Source organism: Lissotriton helveticus, chromosome 5_1 (genome assembly GCF_964261635.1).
Source record: "Lissotriton helveticus chromosome 5_1, aLisHel1.1, whole genome shotgun sequence".
Classification (NCBI taxonomy): domain Eukaryota; kingdom Metazoa; phylum Chordata; class Amphibia; order Caudata; family Salamandridae; genus Lissotriton; species Lissotriton helveticus.
Genome location: NC_136065.1, coordinates 707,761,582 through 707,780,943, shown reverse-complemented (window position 1 = coordinate 707,780,943; position 19,362 = coordinate 707,761,582). Strand labels below are relative to the sequence as shown.

Below are 19,362 nucleotides of genomic sequence, written 5' to 3'. Positions count from 1 at the left end.
TGGTATTGGTGGTGGTATTGGTGGTAGTGGTGGTGGTATAGGTGGTGGTGGGATTGGTGGTACTGGTGGGATTGGTGGTGGTATTAGTGGTGGTGGCAGTATTGGTAGTAGTTTTGGGGCCATTGGCGCTGGTGGTGGTATTGGTGGAGGTGGTATTGGTGGTGGTGGTATTGGTGGTGGTATTGGTGGTGGTGGTACTGGTGGTGGTGGTACTGGTGGTGGTATTGGTGGTGGCATTGGTATTGGTAGTGGTTTTGGTGGTGGTATTCGTAGTGGGATAGGTGGTGGGATTGGTGGTGGCATTGGTGGTGGCATTGGTTGCATTGGTGGTGGTGGTGGTATTGGTGGTGGTACTGGTATTGGCGGTGATGATAACTGGTATTGGTGGTGGTATTGGTGGTGGTGATATTGGTATTGGCAGTGCTGGTACTGATATAGGTGGTGTTGGTGGTATTGGTATTGGTATTGGTGGCCATGGTATTGGTGGTGGTGGTATTGACATTGGTGGTGGTATTGGTGATATTAGTGGTATTGGTGGTGGCATTGGTCGTATTGGTGGTGGTGGTATTGGTTTTGGTGGCATTGGTGGTGGTGGTGGCATTGGTGGTGGCATTGGTGGTGGTATTGGTAGAGGTGGTATTGGTGGTGGTATTGGTGGTGGTAATGGATGTGGTGGGGGTATTGGTGGTATTGGTATTGGTGGTGGTGGTATTGTATTGCCAGTGGTATTGGTGGTGGTGGTATTCATGGGGGTGGGGGTATTGGTGGTGGTGGTATTGGTGGTGATGGTGGTTTTGGTGGTGGTGATACAATTGTGGGTGAAGGTGGTATTTTTGGTGGTAGTGGTTGTATTGGTGGTGGTGGTGGTATTGGTGGTGATGGTATTGGTGGTGGTATTTGTCTTGGTGGTGGTATTGGTGGTACTAATATTGGTGGTGTTATTGGTGGTGGTGGTATTGGTGGTGGTGGTACTGGTGGTACTGGTGGTGGTGGTCATATTGTTACTGGTGGTGGTGATGGTATTGGTGGTGGTATTGGTGGTGGTAGTATTGTTGGTGGTGGTGGTATTGGTGGTGGTGGTGGTATTAGTGGTGGTATTGGCATTGGTATTGGCATTGGTGGCATTGGTGGTATTGGTGGTGACGGTGGTGGTGGTGATAGTGGTGGTGGTGGTACTGGTGTTGGTATTGGTAGTGGTAATGGTGGTGGTATCAGTATTGGTGGTGGTGGTATTGCTAGTGGTGGTATTGGTATTCGTGATGGTGGTGGTGGTGGTGGTATTAGTATTGGTGGTATTGGCATTGGTGGTGTTGGTATTGGTGAAGGTGGTACTGGCATTGGTGGTATTAGTGGTGTTGGTATTGGTATGGGTGTATTGCCGATGGTGGTATTGATGGTGGTGGTATAGGTGGTGGTGGTATTGATGGTGGTGGTATAGGTGGTGGTGGTATTGATGATGGTGGTATAGGTGGTGGTGGTATTGTATTGGCAGTGGTAATGGTGGGGGTGAGGGTATTGGTGGCGGTATTGGTTCGTGGTTGTGGTATTTATGATGGTGGTTTTGGTGGTGGTGATGAAATTGTGGGTGAAGGTGGTATTTTTGGTGGTAGTGGTGGTATTGGTGGTGGTTGTATTGGTGGTGGTGGTATTGGTGGTGATGGTGTTGGTGGTAGTATTTGTATTGGTGGTGGTATTGGTGGTACTAGTATTGGTGGTGTTATTGGTGGTGGTAATGTTGGTGGTATTGGTGGTGGTCATATTGTTATTGGCGGTGGCGATTGTATTGGTGGTGGTATCGGTGGTGGTGGAATTGTTGGTGGTGGTGGTATTGGTGGTGGTATTGGCATTGGTGGCATTGGTGGTATTGGTGGTGACGGTGGTGGTGGTGATAGTGGTGGTGGTATTTGTGTTGGTATTGGTAGTGGTACTGGTGGTGGTATCAGTATTGGTGGTGGTGGTATTGCTAGTGGTGGTAATGGTATTCCTGATGGTGGTGTTAGTGGTGGTATTAGTATTGGCATTGGTGGTGTTGGTATTGGTGGAGGTGGTACGGTATTGGTGGTATTAGTGGTGTTGGTAATGGTGGTATTGCCGGTGGTGGTGTTGATGGTGGTTGTATAGGTGGTGGTGGTATTGTATTGGCAGTGGTATTGGTGGCGGTATTGCTTCGTGGTTGTGGTATTTATGGTGGTGGTGGCAATGGTATTGGTGGTGGTGGTATTGGTTGTGGTGGTGGTATTGGCAGTGGTGGTGGTATTGGTGGTGGTGATATTGGTGGTGGTGATATTGGCGGTGGTATTGGCAGTGGTATTGGCGATGGTGGTATTGGTATTGTTGGTGGTGGTATTGGTGGGGGTGAGATTTTTGGTGGTGGTATTGGTATTGGTGGTGGCGGTATTGGTTGTGGTGCTATTGGTGGTGGTGGTATTGGTGGTAGTGCTATTGGTGGTGGTGGGGGTAATTGTGGTGGCGGTGGTATTGGTGGTGGTGGTGTTAATGGTGGTGTTGTTGTTGTTAATAAAACAGGCTTTTGAAAACAACCCGTCAGGTGGCTTTTGTACAGATGACATGTAATACAGACGTGCTGTTGTAGAATTCTCATGCCTTAACTTGCTAATCATTTCTAAATCCATTTTACTTGGGGGGGGTTGATACAGATAACGAGATAATGCCAGGTTAAAGTGATTGAAAGCAGGCGCCCATATTATGGGGTGGTCATGCTACTTGAAAAAACACAAGCGTTTTCAGCTGAAGCAGCGTATGTCTGGCCTGCAGTAAGAGAAACTCAATAAAGTAAATCGTGCTTACAGATTAAATAACAGGTCCTGTGTAACAACCGAAGACACGGCCGTACTAAGGAGAGACTGACAAGCCTATTAACGAATCCAAAGACCGCATTTACGAAAGACAATGACACAAGCCAATGAAAAATATGGGCGGGAGAGTGGGCACGGCTTCTCTCCCATACTCTACTACAGCAGTCTCGCTGATCGAGCAGTGCATGGGCACTGCTGCTAGGCGCAACCTAAATAGGGCAATACAAGTCCAAAAAAATGCTGCAGTAGCTCTAAATGTGTAGAAACATGCAGAAACATTCTAATTTTTCTCTATCTAATGAGTGCCAAAAATAAACATGCAATCCTTTTTTGTTGCTTTAAACAGCAATTATGCTCTGTGACCTGACCAGCCAGTTCAGTTTCGACATCTCTTCTTTATAATGGGTGGCTGGGTGCATCAAAAGTTGCAAATTATAAAAAAAAATTGAGACTGGCTTTTATACAGGGACTTCAGAATCCCATGAATTATAGATGGATGCTTTGAACAGCAGGGATGTTTGTCACAGAGGGTTTCTGAGTGACATCAAATAGAATATGAGGCCGAATCTTGAGCGGTCTATGGTGTCCGTGAGAAACCTGAGATACCTGCTGGGGCTTGGCGCTTCTCTTGTGGGCGACGGGGACGCACCACCAGTGTGAGAGGAGGAAGGTGAAGGTTCTTCACCATTAGCGGATTTAGAGTGAGGTGAGGGGCTGTAAGGGGACGCATAGCTTGTACAAGGATAAAAGAGTCCTTTTCATAAGAGTTGGCTAGTGTTCATTGGCATTGGTAGCAAGATGGGATTAATCACTACTTTTGCACATCATCTGGGCTGCAGCAATCATTAGGGGGTCTAAAAATAGCTGTGCAGACCAGGAGCCTATTATTTTTCCTAGAACAAAAAATCGACCTGGGGGAGGTTGAAAAATCGTGTATTTCATCCTTCAGCGACCCTTTTACTGTCCATTATTATTAATATGTATCGTCTTGTAGTGTTCCTTCTTTTCCGGCCTCTCCTTCTATGTTCTCCCTCGTTGCTTTCAGGGTTCAATTGCACATACTATTCAAAGATCAATGCGTCCTCAAACAACGTAAATGCATTTAGTATTTGCTGTTTTGGAGCACATTTTTTATGAAAATACAAACCATTTTTCTGTTTACCTTTTTTTACAGTTGCTGGTTCCTCATGTGCGGTTTACAATCGCAATCAACACCAAAGCTCGAGAGCAGCTCATCTGTGAATGTGGGCTCTTCGATAAGGTTTGGCACGTTGAATTCCTGCACATCATGAAGCTATTCATGTTAACCAGTGTGTTATTCCTCCTCCAGCTGGATTGCATATATTGTCCCAAGTCAGGATGAGTACTGTCAAAAACCTCTGTTCATTGTATTTGTCTCTACTACTGATTAGGGGGCGGAAGATCCCATAGTCTTGCACTAATAACAAGACATTGGGCCCTGTTCACAAACTGCTTTTTGCATGATGTAAAGTTCCACTACTGAAGTACTACTTAAAACAAAACGCAGTTGACTTTCCTACGTACAGCGACATCCACTTATCCATTATCTTTTCCATGTAGAGATCTATGCCATGGGTGTGGAGGTCTCTGCACACTTAGGTCGACATTTTTTGCAGTGAATGTGAAAGGGATAGGGTATGGTGCCCGGAAAATGGGGAATTCTTACAAAAAATGGGAGAGGTTTATGGAGGGGTAAGACGACGTTTAGGTAAGGATATGGAAAAACAAATCATGCACCCATACAATAGTAAGCCTGCTGTTTTTGACAAACTGCACTTCTAAAGCTACCATTGCCAAAATGGTTCCAAAAGAGTTGTAAATGTACTCCAGGCAAGCCTTGAAAAATGTTTAGCATCATGTATGACCACTCACAGAAACTGGAATACACTCCCTTCGAAATAATGGAGGTAGGGACTTAAAGTAACACTGCATAGGTATTAATATTAAAATTAATTAAATGTTTTTGACTTCAAAGTCTAATAGAGCTTTATTCGCTTGCCATAGAAAACAATCATAAGAGCACATAAAAAGAAAACAATTATTTCATCAATTAAAATGTCACACAAGTAAAAAGTGTCACAGTTTATACATTATGAAATTGATCATAATTAAAGATAAAAATAGATTAAATAGACATACATTTCCTTTGACTGAAGACTCGCTTTAAAAGAGTTAAAATCCTGCACACATAGTGCACATTATCCAGCAATTGTAGTACAGGGAATGCCGGTCGGCATTGCCGAAGCCCCAGTGATTTCAAGATTGGTAGTACACAAACTTTCCGAGCATCAAGATAAAATTTACAAACAAAACTACAACGTGTACTGTGCTGAGTGGTTATCACATGCAAAAAGAACAATTGATGGACAGAATGTAGAACAATGTCATACATTCACTCCAGTACAGAGATCTGGGCCTAATCCATAATTGTTTTGCTCACCATGCCATTCCAGTTTGGACCCAGCCATATGCAAATCAGTCTTGACCCTGCGCCCAATGGGAACAGTCCAGCCCGAACTGCTAGGCCAGGTCCTCCCCGGACTGGAAACAAGTATCCTAGGACTGGTTTTGGACTTTCAGCCCTCATCAGCCAGGATAGCTTGACTACAGTGGCATGGAGAGCACCAGACCCACGTCTGAGCATACCCGACCCACTCGGGGTGACAAATGCAAAAAGAACAAATGATAGACGGTGGTTTTTGCCAGAATCATATTGAATCGCCTGCAGTTATGGATGGAGGATAACTATATTCTCTCTCCTCTGCAGGCGGGATTTAGGGTTTTTTGCCAGGATCATATTGAATCGCCTGCAGTTATGGATGGAGGATAACAATATTCTCTCTCCTCTGCAGGCGGTATTTAGGGCTAAAATATCAACAAAAGACCAAATTTTTAGGCTGCAGCTCCTCTATTGGAAATCATTAATGTTGTGGGGCTGCAGCCTATATTTGGTCTTTGTCAACCTCAAAAGTGCTTTTGACCTAGTCCCTAGAGAGGCACTATTGAATGTGCTTAAGGAGTTGGGACTTCCTTCCTATCTTTTACTCTTACTTTGGAAATTGCATAATGGCACCTATGCCCAAATTAGATTTGGGAAGAAAGGGGAACATACCAACTCTATCCCCGTTAATAGGGGAGTGAGGGAAGGATGCATATTAGCTCCTACCTTGTTCTGCATTTTCATCAATGGCTTGGTGGATGTTTTAAATAAATGCCAGAACATCGATGCCCCCAAGCTAGCGAATAAGAGCATACCAGCTATGATGTTCGCAGACGACACCTTGCTCCTCTCCAAATCCCCTATGGGCCTGCAAAAAATTCTGGATTTTTTTGTGAATTTTGTAGGGGTAGGGGTCTAGAAATTAATATAGAAAAAACAAAATGTATGGTTTTTAACCCTAGCAAGAACGTACGTCCCAATCTTTGCATGAACGGTGCACCGCTAGAGAGGGTCTCAGAATTTAACTACCTAGGCCTTACACTTATTGAAAACATGTCTTGGAAACCACAGGTGGTTAGAGCTAATCTGAGACTAACACAGACAACGGGTGGCTTGGCTAAGAGTCCGGTGATCGAGATCTACAAGACACAGGCCAGAAGTTCGGCTCTGTATGGGGCTGAACTATGGGGACATATGAACCTTAGCTCAATCGCTCAAACTGAAAATAATTTTCTGAGGCTGCTGGCAGGGCTTCCGGGAAGTTCTCCCTTGCTGCCCTTGCACATGGATCTGGGGATGAGACACATTGCACAAGAAATTGGTAGGCATCCGCTTCTTTATTGGCGGCTGTGGGCAACAGCAGAAGTGGCAGAGTTCAGAGCTGAACTGCAAGAAGTACTTAGCCTACCGGGGGCAGGAAAGATAACATGGCTAGTTTACATAAAGAAATGCCTTAACGAGATAGGTTGCTCTGAGCTCTGGGAGAGTCCCAAAACCATCCATCCTAGGATTACTCGTACAGAGTTGAGTATCAACTATTGGAAGGGGAAATTTGATAACACCTTAAGGGACCGCAACACAGGCCCTTTGACCGGCCAGTTCATGTATATTAAATACTGCTACCAATTAGAGCTGTGTTTAGACTGCATAAGACCAACCATAGCAAGGAAACTTTATATACAGTTCCAGCATGGTTGTCTCCCCCTGTATTCACTTACTAATAAATTGTCCAAAGATGTTACTTTGCTCTGCCCCACCTGAGGGCTGGCGGAAGAAACAGAATTGCATGTTTTTTTTGTTTGCCAAGGTTACCATAAAATTAGAAGAGAGCTCCAGCAATTATGTAGGAATCTTGGTGCAACCCTCTGCATTGATGTGTTCAGGCTTCTAAAACACGATACTAGCCTGCACATAGTACTGGCTACATCTCGTTTTCTTGCTGCAATGTGGTGGGTTCGTATGCAATTCTTAAAACTCCAATGAATTTTTTAATTGTAACCCTGGGCATGGATTTCTTTTTAATTCCTTTTATATTTTTAAACTGTTTTTATCTTGCAACCCTTTTATTTGATATGAAATGTTGTCTTTTATGGAATTTTATCCGAAATAAAGATTTTTCAAATAAATAAAAGATGATAGACAGAATGCAGAACAATGTCATGCAGTCACCCCAGTACAGAGATCTGGGTCTAATCCATAATTTCTTTGCTCACCATGCCATTCCAGTTTGGACCCAGCCATATGCAAATTAGTCTTGACCCTGCGCCCAATGGGAACAGTCCAGCCCGAACTCCCAGGCGAGACCCTCCCTGGAGTGGTTTTCACAAGTACACGTATCAAGATATTGTGCCCAATCCTTCATCGTGGGGATAGCAACAAGTCTGTGAAAACCCCCCAGCCTAAATCTAGTCAATAAGAATCTGTTGTAAACACCTGGTACACAAGTTAAATAGGGTTGGATGTTAAAAGTGGTTAAAATCAATTGATTGTGCATAACAGTCAGCTTTGTAATCACAGAGGATATTCTAATCATGTCCAGGTGCCTCAGAGCCTCCCTTTTTAGATCCTTCCACGTTATGTTGATAGTTTTTGGATTGATAAAATATTATAAGTGGCCTAGATCTTGTAAAAAGTTCCTGACATATCTCAGCCATGGAACCTTTAAGGCCCCCTCTAATTTTATAGTGTCAGTCTGACTATCTTGATGTAACTTTGTTTCTTCCATAGTGCAGAGCCTGTGCCATAAAAGGACTGGTTCTAGTTGTTTTTAGATCAGATATAAAGGGAAGAGCCAACTCTGCATGACAAATGGTTGATGAGGTGCTGTTCGGGACGGATAAAGTATATCTTAGAAAGAGATTTTCTGCGCTTTGAATTGGAAGCAGATCAGCAAGTCCCCAAACCCCTGCCCCATAAATCACAGAGGAGACACACTTTGCTTTATAAATCTTAATCAATTCGACTGGTGGTCTCCTACCTAGTTTCTTAGCAAAGTCGGTCAATGCATTTACTGATCTTATTAACCCTGAGTTTTTTGCTGAGACGGCTTGTGCCCAGGTATCATTTTGCTCAAAGAGAATTCTGAAATATGAAAATCTCTTAGCGACCCCTATCTTCTGCCCTGCCACAAACATATCCCTAGACTTCTTGATATCGTGTCCACACCGCATAATGAAGGTCTTTGAAATGTTTACTCTCAGCCCAAGGTCTTCCATAAAACTAGCGAAAGAAACTAAAGTCCTCTGAAGGCCTACTTCTGTGCTGGGCATCAATACCGCATCATCTGCGTATAATAATGCTGGCATTGAACGTTCTGCTACTTGAGGAAAGTCTTGATTACCTTTCAGGAATGCCTCGCCCCGACCATTGATATAAAGATTAAAAAGAAAAGGGACCAGGACACGTCCTTGCCTGATCCCTCTTCTGATTGGAAACGGGGCTGAGCACTCTCTCCCTGTAAGCCATAACGTACTCGAGCCTTTGCATCAGTATAAAAACACACAGTTCGCAGTGGTGTGTTTGCCTGCAGCTAAGGAGTTCGCTTACTAGGGACTGCGAGGACCAGCAGCCTACCTTGCTCACAGCTGTGTCCTCTTCCCCTGTTGTTCCCGCCCCTGCCTGGACATTGAAAACCGCTCACGGCCCCCGCTCCGCGGGAGCCGCTCGCAGTGGTGTGTTTGCCTGCAGCTAAGGAGTTCGCTTACTTGGGACTGCGAGGACCAGCAGCCTACCTTGCTCACAGCTGTGTCCTCTTCCCCTGTTGTTCCCGCCCATGCCTGGACGTATTTAATTGGTTACACCTTCCAGCCACGCGGACGCGCGCCGGGCGAAGCCCGGGCCAAGGGCGGGCCCGTTTTAGCCCGTTCAAGACCGTTCAAGACCGGACCGCCCCCCCCTTGGATTTGCCACCCGATACAGGTCTGGAGGACAATGGCTGGGCGAGAGATGAGGAGTAAATCAATAATGTCGGGTGGTTCCACAGCAGGTACTATGGACAAATTCATTGTTAGAGCCAGCTCCCTTTTATCCCATGAAATCACAATATTGGAGCGGCGACTATCCCAGGAAATCATCAATGCCAAGAGATCCTCTTTAGGCCTAATAGCAAATGCTAGAACTCCTGAAAGGGCTGTGGACACAACTATCATTGAACTTCTTGAGTGTGGCGATATTCCACTTCCTAATAGGCTTTCTCCTTTAAGGGGCAGTGCACCGTTGTGCAATAATGTTGTTATCCCAGTAACATCTGAGAGTAACTTGTCATCTAATGTCGCTGCTAACTTACCTACTGATAGCCCAGCAACTCCAAATATTAGGCAGCTACGGGGGAATCGGGAGGGGGCGGTACCAAAAAGGAAACGTGCGGTTCAAAGATCTGGTGGGAGAAAGGCAAAACTCGCTAAGCAATCGTGCTGTCCGGTACTCAATGATAGTGCTATTGTAGATATCATCGAGCCTACCGATCCTCCAGCAGCAGGTTTGCCTATTCTAACCCTAGGTGACCAATATAATACTATCATGACACCGGTAGGAGGTGATTTGTCAATTGCAAGCGTGGGTGCACTGTTGAAGACTCTACTTAACCCCCTAGAAGTTAGACTTGCTAACATCAAATTAAGGTTGTTGAGCATAGAGAAAGTCACAGCAGTAGCTGCTGATGGCCTGAACATGCTCAACAAGAAGATGGAAATTGGAGGGAAGGAGATGAGTCAGGGGGGGTGCAAATAGCTAACACCCATTCTTCATTAATTTTGAGTCCCGCAATGCAGTGTACTCCTATTAAGAACCCTTGTCCTCTTCCGCAAGTGAATGCCCCAACTGTAGCTAAGAAGCCTGAGCCTCCTGTTGTCCAGAGACCACATGAGGGTAACACCCATGGAAAAAACCTCATATTGGACTTGCCCCCGGAAGCAAACCCTCTTGTAGTTGTCTTAGTGGGAGTCCCGGTGTTAGAGGCCTCGGCCAGAGAATCTTTTGTATCACTCAAAAATAAGGTATCTAGCTGGCTGAACAAACACAGACCCCTTCCCCCTCAAATCTCGAGTGAGATTTTGATGGTAAGAAGGCTTCCCTGGATAGGCAACACTGCCAAAAGGATTGGTGGCGACTGTGTCCTGGTTAATTTCAGGGACCCCAGAACTGTCTCCCATATATGTGCCTGGCCGCACTCCGACTCTGATACTATCATACAGGCCCTCCCATTGTCCTTTTTCAACCCACCAGGTCCATTGGGTGATAACCGTGGGGCAGAGGAGGGATGGCTAAGAGTGGAACCAGAGGGGGGAGTAGGGGGAACAGGGCCAGGAGGGACGATATGTATGTGCCTGATACCTTCTGCAATTATAACCGCTTCAGCTGCCTCAATATGGTTGATTGACTACATCTTAACCCCTTCCATGCTCATGACGGAACGGTTCCGTCATGAGCGTCGGTTGAGCTGTGCTCATGACGGAACCGTTCCGTCATGGTTCCATAAGCCCAATGGAACGTTCAGCACAGCGCAGGAATTTGCGCCGCGCTGAAGCGGTTAACCATGTGGGGGCTGCCGATTGTACGGAAATGGAGGGCGGTAACAGTATGTTCATCCAGGCCGGTGTGAGGCCCATGTGTGATCGAGTGGGTAGTCCCCATGGTAACAACCAGATAGAGACTGGTAACTTGAGACAAATGGCATGTTCAATCCCTGATATTATCGGCAAGTCTAGCCCGGATGAAGGTTCAAACATTGTGCCTATTGTGCAGGGTATGCAGGAAATGGTGAAATCAAATACTATGGGCCCCACATGTCCCGTGGGGGGAATCGTTAACAACATCAACCCAGGCTCTTTACTTATACTGTCCTGGAATCTGGCAGGGCTGGCTAACAAGTTGGACTGCCCAGAGTGGGGATCGTTCATAGACAAGAACGATGTATGTCTTTTTCAGGAAACCTGGGCCAGAGAGGACAAAACACGTACTGGCTATGCCTCTTTCTTTGTCCCGCACGGTGGGGGGGCAAGGGACGCCCGTCGGGGGGCCTCGCTGTCTGGGTGGCTTCCCACCTGGGCTGCAAGGCCAAGTCCCTGAATACACTATCGGAAGATGTCCAGTGCGTTCTTCTGGAGTGGCCCAATGCCTCCAGACTCCCACTGGTTAATGTGCATTCTAGACCGGTGAACATCACTGGCGAATCTAGAACTATAGAAGAACTGTCCCTATTCCTAAGTTCCATCCCAAGCGGCACCCCATTTGTGGTCGGGGTGACTTGAATTGTCACTTCGAGCCACTATCGGCCTGTCGGAGGGGGTAGCCGTGGACGAAGATGAGTACTGGGCAATACCGCCCACAGCGGGTCCACCTCCCAGGTCATGGTCACCACTAGCTGTCCAAATTACGGCACCAACGCTCAAGCTCTCAATTAGGGCCTGCAATGGACGCGTCCAATCTGATATCCCCCCAAAATGCACATTTAATAAAATAGGGCAGGAGTCGCGCCTGGATTATTTACTGGTCGAAACCCAATACTGGCCCAAGGTGATCAACTTCACTGTCATTGTAAGAAATGACAGTGACCACAATGCACTGAACTTGGAACTAGTTTCCCCAGGTACTGTTAAGGAGATTTCCAATGGTAATGATGCACCGACCCGAGACTGATCCTATCTAACAATAGGCGCAGAGTAAAGTGGGCTAAACTAGTGACGCATCCACAGAAGGTTTTCGAGCTTTATGCCCGAATCCTCACCGTATTCGAAGAAGTTAGCATCCTTATTATGCATCCCCACTCCCCTGACATGCACCACAAACTCTGGGCTCTCCATGAGCAGCTAATTAACAAGTTGGAAGAGGTGTTTAACCCCAGTGTTACAAAGCGGCGGACCAAGGGTAATAGAGCCTCATGGTATAATGCCGCTTGCAGAAAGGCGAAGGCTGAGTTAATATCTGCCCTAAAACAGAATATTGCGGTACAAGCCAGGAGATCTGATTATAAGCGTCTTGTTCAACTGGCGAAAGAGGAATGGGATCGTGATAATTGGACAAACTCAACTAATGCCCTCGCAGTTAGAGACTCGCGCAAATTCTGGTCAATTGTTAATACAGGGTCTGATGAGCCATTGGCGGCCGTTGAGGCAAATATAGCCGCCAATGTGTGGGAGGATCACTTCCGGGATTTGTATGCAGCCGGAAATGCTGACTTGGAAAGGGATCTAGGGGTGGTGCTGTTAGACCCTATTCTACAACCTCAATCTATTGGCGACGATTTTACTGTGGAGGAGGTCTTTGCTGCTATAACTAAATTGGCAGCGGGAATAGCACCGGGGTTGGATAAACTCCCGGGCGACCTATTTAAGCAGGAACCCCGTATATGGGCTCCTTATTTGTTAGCCGTCTATAATGCAGTTCTGAGAGGCATGCCGGTACCCGGTACCTGGCTGAGCGCAGAGATTGTCCCTATTTTTAAGAAGGGTTCTCCTCTGCTCCCAGCCAACTACAGGCCGATCAGTCTGATCGACGTGCCGCAAAAGATTTTCAGGAGGTTAATTCTAGACCGCCTCCAGGACTGGATGGAGGAGAATTCCATATTGAGTCCCTATCAGGCAGGGTTCAGAAAGAATATATCTACAACTGACCAAATCTTTCGCCTGTCAATGTTATTTTGGAAAACTGTTAGGATCGAAGGGGGGAGCTTATATATGGTCTTTGTGGACCTAGGTGCGGCCTTCGATCTGGTCCCAAGAGCCAAGCTCTGGTCTGTGCTCAGTGACTTGGGTATCCCACTCCATCTCTTGAACATCCTAATACGGCTTCATGAGGAGAACTTCGCATGTGTAAGGTGTTGGAGGAATGGTTTGTTGTCTTCCAAATTCCCCGTTGGCAGGGGGGTAAGACAGGGGTGCATCTTAGCACCCACCCTGTTTTGCCTCTACGTCAACGGGGTAATTGCCCACCTAAATGGGACATCAAACACCGATGCCCCCAGGCTCGCCGGCAGCAGGGTGCCAGCGATCGTGTTCGCAGACGACACCCTGCTGATGTCGAAATCTCCAATGGGGATCCAACGTGTGTTGGACGGGTTTGAGGCATTTTGTGTGGAGCGGGGGTTGGAAATCAATGTTCTTAAAACTAAGTTCATGTTTTTTAATCCTCCTCTAACTACCCGCCCAAACCCGAGCATAGGTACCAACAGGCTGGAAAGGGTTCAGATTTTTGAATATCTGGGGGTGACTATAAACGAAAGTATGACCTGGGCCCCCCTATCAAATCAAATCTCAGCTCAAACTGGACCAGTCAATAGGGGGTATCTTTAAGTTTTCCAACTCCTCTACAATAAAACCTATTGGTCCACTCATTGAGATTTACAAAATACAGGCAAGGGGGGCAGTCACTCATGGCGGTGAACTTTGGGGCCATGTGTGTAGACCGGAGATTATTATCACAGAAAATAAATTTCTCAGACAAGTACTAAACCTGCCCTCTAGTACTCCCTTGCTGCCACTGAGGCTCGATATGGGTCTCAGACCAATAGATGAGGTATTGGGACTCAAACCATTAACATTCTGGCAAAGGCTTTGTATCACGCCTGAGCTTCACAACTATAGACAGGATCTCCTAGAAATCCTAAGTCTACCAAATGCAGGGAAAATTCCTTGGCTTAATTACATAAAAAAGGAATTGGGAAAGTTGGGGCTCCTGCAACTGTGGACTGACCCGGAGGCAGCCTGTAGTAGGGTCTCACAAAAGCACTTAGTAAAACTTTACTATGACAGTAAATTAACTGTTTCCATACATAATGTGCAAAGTGGAACCCTAACTGACTCTTTTTTAAAGGACAAAGATTTTTATCGCTTTGAGTGTATCCTGGATGATATCTTTTCTATTTTAACTAGAAAGTTGTACCTACAATGGAGATATGGCACCTTACCAATCAGAGCTTTCACTAGTAAATGGTGCCCTTCGTCCATAAAAGCTGCCCTGGTTGCGATTGTGATCTGGAAAATGACTTGCATATTATGTTTTTTTGTCCTGCCTATAAAAAGTCAAGAAGGTACTGGCTTGTGCCGTTGTGCAGAAATTTGGGTTTTACTCATTGTATGCACACTTACAGAATTTTAAAAACAGATCTATCCAGTCCGATTTTTTTTGCTGTAGCAGAATATCTGGCAGCAATATGGTTTAAACCATGGGTTTTAGTAAATAATGTAACATTTTAAAACTCCGCACATGCATTTTGCAATCAACTTTTACAGATGTTATACTGGATTCTTGAATGATTAATTTGAACCCTGTATTTAATGGCGATTTGTCTGTGCTGAACTGAAATTATTTATCATCTCAATATTTTGTAGATCGTTGTTTTTATGACTGTGTCCAGATCTTTTGCGGCAAAATTTGCCGAAATAAAGATATACGAACGAACGAACTTCAAAAAATAAATAATCTGTACATCAACCCCCATATCTTCCAATGTTAACCAAGTTTACTATGGCTCATGCAGTCAAAGGCTGCTGTGAGGTCCACAAATGCTAAAATCAACTTTCCCTGTTTTGCCCTAGTGTATTTCCCCACTAATATTGAAAGATTCAAGCTCTGCTCTACCGTTCCCAAGCCTAAACGGAAAACCATATTGTAAGTCGGACAAAACCGAATTATCCTCAGCCCTGTCCTGTAAACGTTCTAATAATATACGTTCAATTATTTTTGTCATAGCATCCAGCAAGGATGTGGGTCTGTAGCATTCTGGGTCCTGCCGGTCCCCTTTTTGAAAATCAGGACTATCGTGTATTCCACCCAGATAGATATAAACAGAGTATGACAGCTAGCAGCAATCACCTGGACAATTATAGGGGCCCACAGGTGGATATTTGACTTGTATAAATCGACAGGTACCTCATCTGGGCCAGGAGCCTTGCCACCCTGGCTTGCGGAAAGCGCCAGGTTTACCTCTTCCAAGGTAAACTGCAGGTCTAAGTGTGGAAACAATGGTGCCAAAATGTTATCCTCTTCACCATTACTACCCATCACATCGTGATTAGCCTCACCATTATATCGTTTGGAGAAATGTTTAATCCATTGTTCTTCAGTAATGGCGATTTCAACGGACGGTCCTCCCACAGCAGTCAAGTAAGGCGCTTTCACCACCTTCCAGAATGCCGTGCCATCTTTCTGTAAGGATGCTTTGTTTAGGGCCTCCCAAGCCTCATTCTTCAGAATATTTTTCCTATTTTTGATTGCTCTCTTATAGTCTATTCTAGCCTGCCTTACTCTTATCAAGATTTCTCGGGATCTCATGTACACCCTGAGTTGAACCAGCCCTGGGATTGGCCCTTATTGCATTTCTGTCTTAGCAAGGACCATATCAGTTATAGTTTTAAAAGAAGATAAAACAGTGTCTGGAACAGCTGATTCACTCAGACAAATATCAAAGGCGGAATTGCATTTGGTGACCATGGCCTTGGTAATTACGTCTTGGTCTACCATTGACCAGCACATTAATTTCTTTCTCCAATGGCTATATTTTCTAACAACTGGTTCTCTTTAACTCAGGTGATATGTTCGCTCGTTATTAATAGAGCGGTGCGACAAAGGGGAAAATGATCACTCAGTGAGATATCATTAATGGAAAATGAGTGGACAGTATGCGCGTAGCAATTCGATATTAAAATGAAATCAATTGTGGAGTATAAACCTCTACCATTAAAGGCCCATGGCATGGGGGCAGGCAGGGGGGCCATAGTTCGTTCGCAAAACCCAAGTCGAGACTAAAAATTAATTCATTAAGCAGCTCTCCCAGTACAGAGTGTCGGAAATGGGTGTTACTTGTTCCTTTGTCATTTAAAAGACCACATAAGTTATCCTCTGCATTAGGGCACAGAGGACAATTAAAGTCCCCTGCCAATACTAACACAGTGTCTTTAGACATATTATTACAGGCAAATTTTAGAGCATGGGTTCGTTTTTTAACTTTGATCGTTAATTTTTCTTGGGGAATGTTATTGTAAGAATTAGCCATAGCTACACAGTGTTCCCACCTACATGAATAACAATCAATTGGTAATAAACTTCACTTATAGACATTATCTTTTTTACATTTAACCTGTTTGATATGTAAGTACCTAACCCTCCCTTAGCTCTTCCGCTCACTCCATCTACCGCAGACGTATGATAAGTCCTAAACCCATTCAAGTGATGCACTTCCTTGGAACATGTTTCCTGGAAGCATATTATCTCAAATTTTAATAAAAAATCCCACCACGTGGAGTTATTCAGCTTTGAGTGTAAACCGGAGATATTCCATGAAACAATGTTGCTGAGTGTTTGGTGGTTAATAGGTACATCATTTATTGAGGCTACATTACTTGAGGGTGCGTTCCTGCCTGACACCACCTCTGTGATATTACTTACGGGTTCGCTGTCTATGTGTAGCGAGAGTGCAATAGGAGTGTCCAGGTTCAAATGCTAATGCTTAAATCTGTTTCCTTGACTTTCCTTGAAACATGGGTGGGCAGGGGTTTGTCCCTCCCTGTATGGTCAAAACCATGATTAACGTACTGTAAAATAGCCTGATTACTCCCACCATGACTGAGGCCAAGATTAAGAGAGGTACAACCAACAGACCTTGTGGACAGTCAGTCTATAGCTTTAAGTGGGTTCAAAATATCGAATTGGTTACTCACTGGGACCAGGTATCTAGGTAGCCTGTTCCCGAGATGATTCTCCTCCTCGGGTAAGTGCCAGTGTGGTCTGAGGGGTTGATAGAAAAAGCCTAGTGGTAGTATATTTATATCCTGAGCGTTAACAAACCTATTGCCTCCCTTGTCAAGGATTGTCTGCACTAAAAAAGTGAACTAAAGGTTAACACTACACTGTCCCCCCCTAGAGTTTTTTCTGAGTTTCCCACCCACCAGATTCTCCTAGCTATAAATTCTGAGAACCGAATACTATTGATACCAGTCCTTGAACTCAAAAAGTGCAAGGACTTGTTCCTTAAGGTAGACCAGTGCTAAAAGGCATTAGGTGGGAGGGATGGGACGTTTGCCAGGACAACCGTGTAAGGGGTGCATCAGGTGGCAAATGTAAATTTCATGTTGATTTGTTGAAGTTACCATGGGTGGGTTTATGATGCTCTGGAGTATTTGAGCCAGTACTTACGTCCCCGAAAGTAATATTCTTTATAGGACCCGATCAGCCATCTGATCCTGAGATAACTGGGACATTGAGTTCAACTCTACTATTTGGATGGCCGTAAGGGTCTGCTGGGAGAGGTCCTACTTTATGGGTGGGTGCCCAGTCCGTGCAGGAGGGTTAACTATATTGGGAATGGAAGTGGTGGTAGTGGCTAGACCAGTGGTCAGGTTTGAAGCCTGCCCACTGGTGGAGCCGCCCCCGTTTGATCCACCCTCTGAACTATCCCCCTGTGACACATGCTATCCAGACCTGTAATATGGCCAGAGGCCATGTTAATTGTGGCTTTACTAGTAACAAGTTCCTCTAGTTTTGCTAGCCTAAATTCTACTGAGGTAATTTTTTGCAGTATCGGGTCCAACAGTACTGACACCAGAATCTCTAATCTACCCCAGAAGTCTCCCTCATGTCCATATTCAAGAGCCACCGCCGGAGGAAAATCCTTCTCCTACCTGGCAGCCAAGACCTGGAACTCCCACCCCATCCACCTTCGTCTGACCCAGGACCACCTTTCCTTCAGGAAGCAACTCAAGACCTGGTTGTTCGCACAGTAACGTCCCCCCCCCCCCAGCGCCTTGAGACCCTTCCGGGTGAGTAGCGCGCTATACAAATTTCATGATTGATTGATTGATCCTTTCCGTTACAGTATTTGCAGCAGATGTGGAGGGCCCATTATCAGAGGCCCTATCATGATTGGTGGGTCTGGGCTTCCTCCCTGTTGGTTTTGGGCTGTATTTAGGCTGTTTCTGAGGCCCTCGCCCCTTCCTCTTTTGGGGTTGTGGTTTGTTAGTTGTTTCAGGGCTCAATATGGCTCTCCGTCCTCTGGTGATTACATTGAGCCTTCCGGGTCCGCATTCTACATCAGGGGATTTAGGGGAGACAATTTCAACCTCTGACTCTGAGAGTGGTGTCAGGCTAATTTCAGGAGAAGGCATTGCGTGACTTTTTCGAGCAGGCACTTCAGGTGGAATAAGTCTGGGCTGTGAGGGCAGGGGCTCTAAGGACAGTCTGCGTTCCGTAAGTTGTATCTAATGGAGAAGTACAGACTCAGCCCTCATTAGGAAAGCATCAAGTGTCCCAGTGACGCTCTGGCCTACACCTAGTTTGCGCTTACTCATTATAACAGTACAGGACAATTGCTGGAAGCAAAGCAAATTTTAAATAATACTTCACCACAAAATTGTAGGTTTTCCCGGGAAGACAGGCTTAGGGAGTTGGCCCAGCCTGGCCTAATTCGGTCTAAGACGGGCGCCCTGGCCCCCTCTTAAGCGCCTCCTGGCGCGTGTGACTGGATACGTGGCGTGCTCTTTGCTAGTGCTGCGGGGGATGTAGTCCCAGGCCCGGGTCTTCGTAGATACATCAACGGTGGCAACAGTGAGAGCAATGGCAGAGACAGCAGGTTCCCGCGTGCAGTGGCAGGCAAATGTCAAACTAGCGGTCTCCCTCTTAAGCGCCTAAAGGCGCGTGTGACTGGGTACGCGGTGTGCACACTGCTAACGCTGCTGTGGGATGTAGTCCCAGGCCCCGGTCCTCGTAGATGCAGCAACGGTGAGAGCGATGGCAGAGACAGCAGGTCCCCGCGTGCTGTGGCAGGCAAGTGGAAAGCATTTAAAATTAGATCGAAATTGTGTTTCTTTAAAAAAAGAATTGTTAATGACTAAATAAATATGATATCATTTAAAGATGTAATAAAGTTATTTTAATATGAAAAGTGTAATACTTTAAAACTTTCATTACATAATTGTTAGTATTTTTTATTCTACTCAAAACCTTTTACACATATTAATAATTATTAAAAAATAATGCAGGTAAGTAAGTATTTTCAAGTGAAATAACTATCTTTAAAATAATGATGTAATATACATTTAAGTTAATGCATGCTAACATTTTATTTAATTAATTCTAGGCTTTAAATAAATATAT

General features: G+C 45.3%; 1 protein-coding gene across 1 annotated transcript in view; it reads left to right on the top strand.

Moving 5' to 3' along the window:
* The window catches only part of ALOX5 (arachidonate 5-lipoxygenase), an 835,151-nt gene that overhangs the window by 602,863 nt on the left and 212,926 nt on the right, over positions 1 to 19,362 (top strand). The window contains exon 9 of the mRNA XM_078643116.1: positions 3,991 to 4,077. Within this exon, the coding sequence (XP_078499242.1) occupies positions 3,991 to 4,077 (87 nt within the window). The remainder of the gene's footprint in view (positions 1 to 3,990; positions 4,078 to 19,362) is intronic.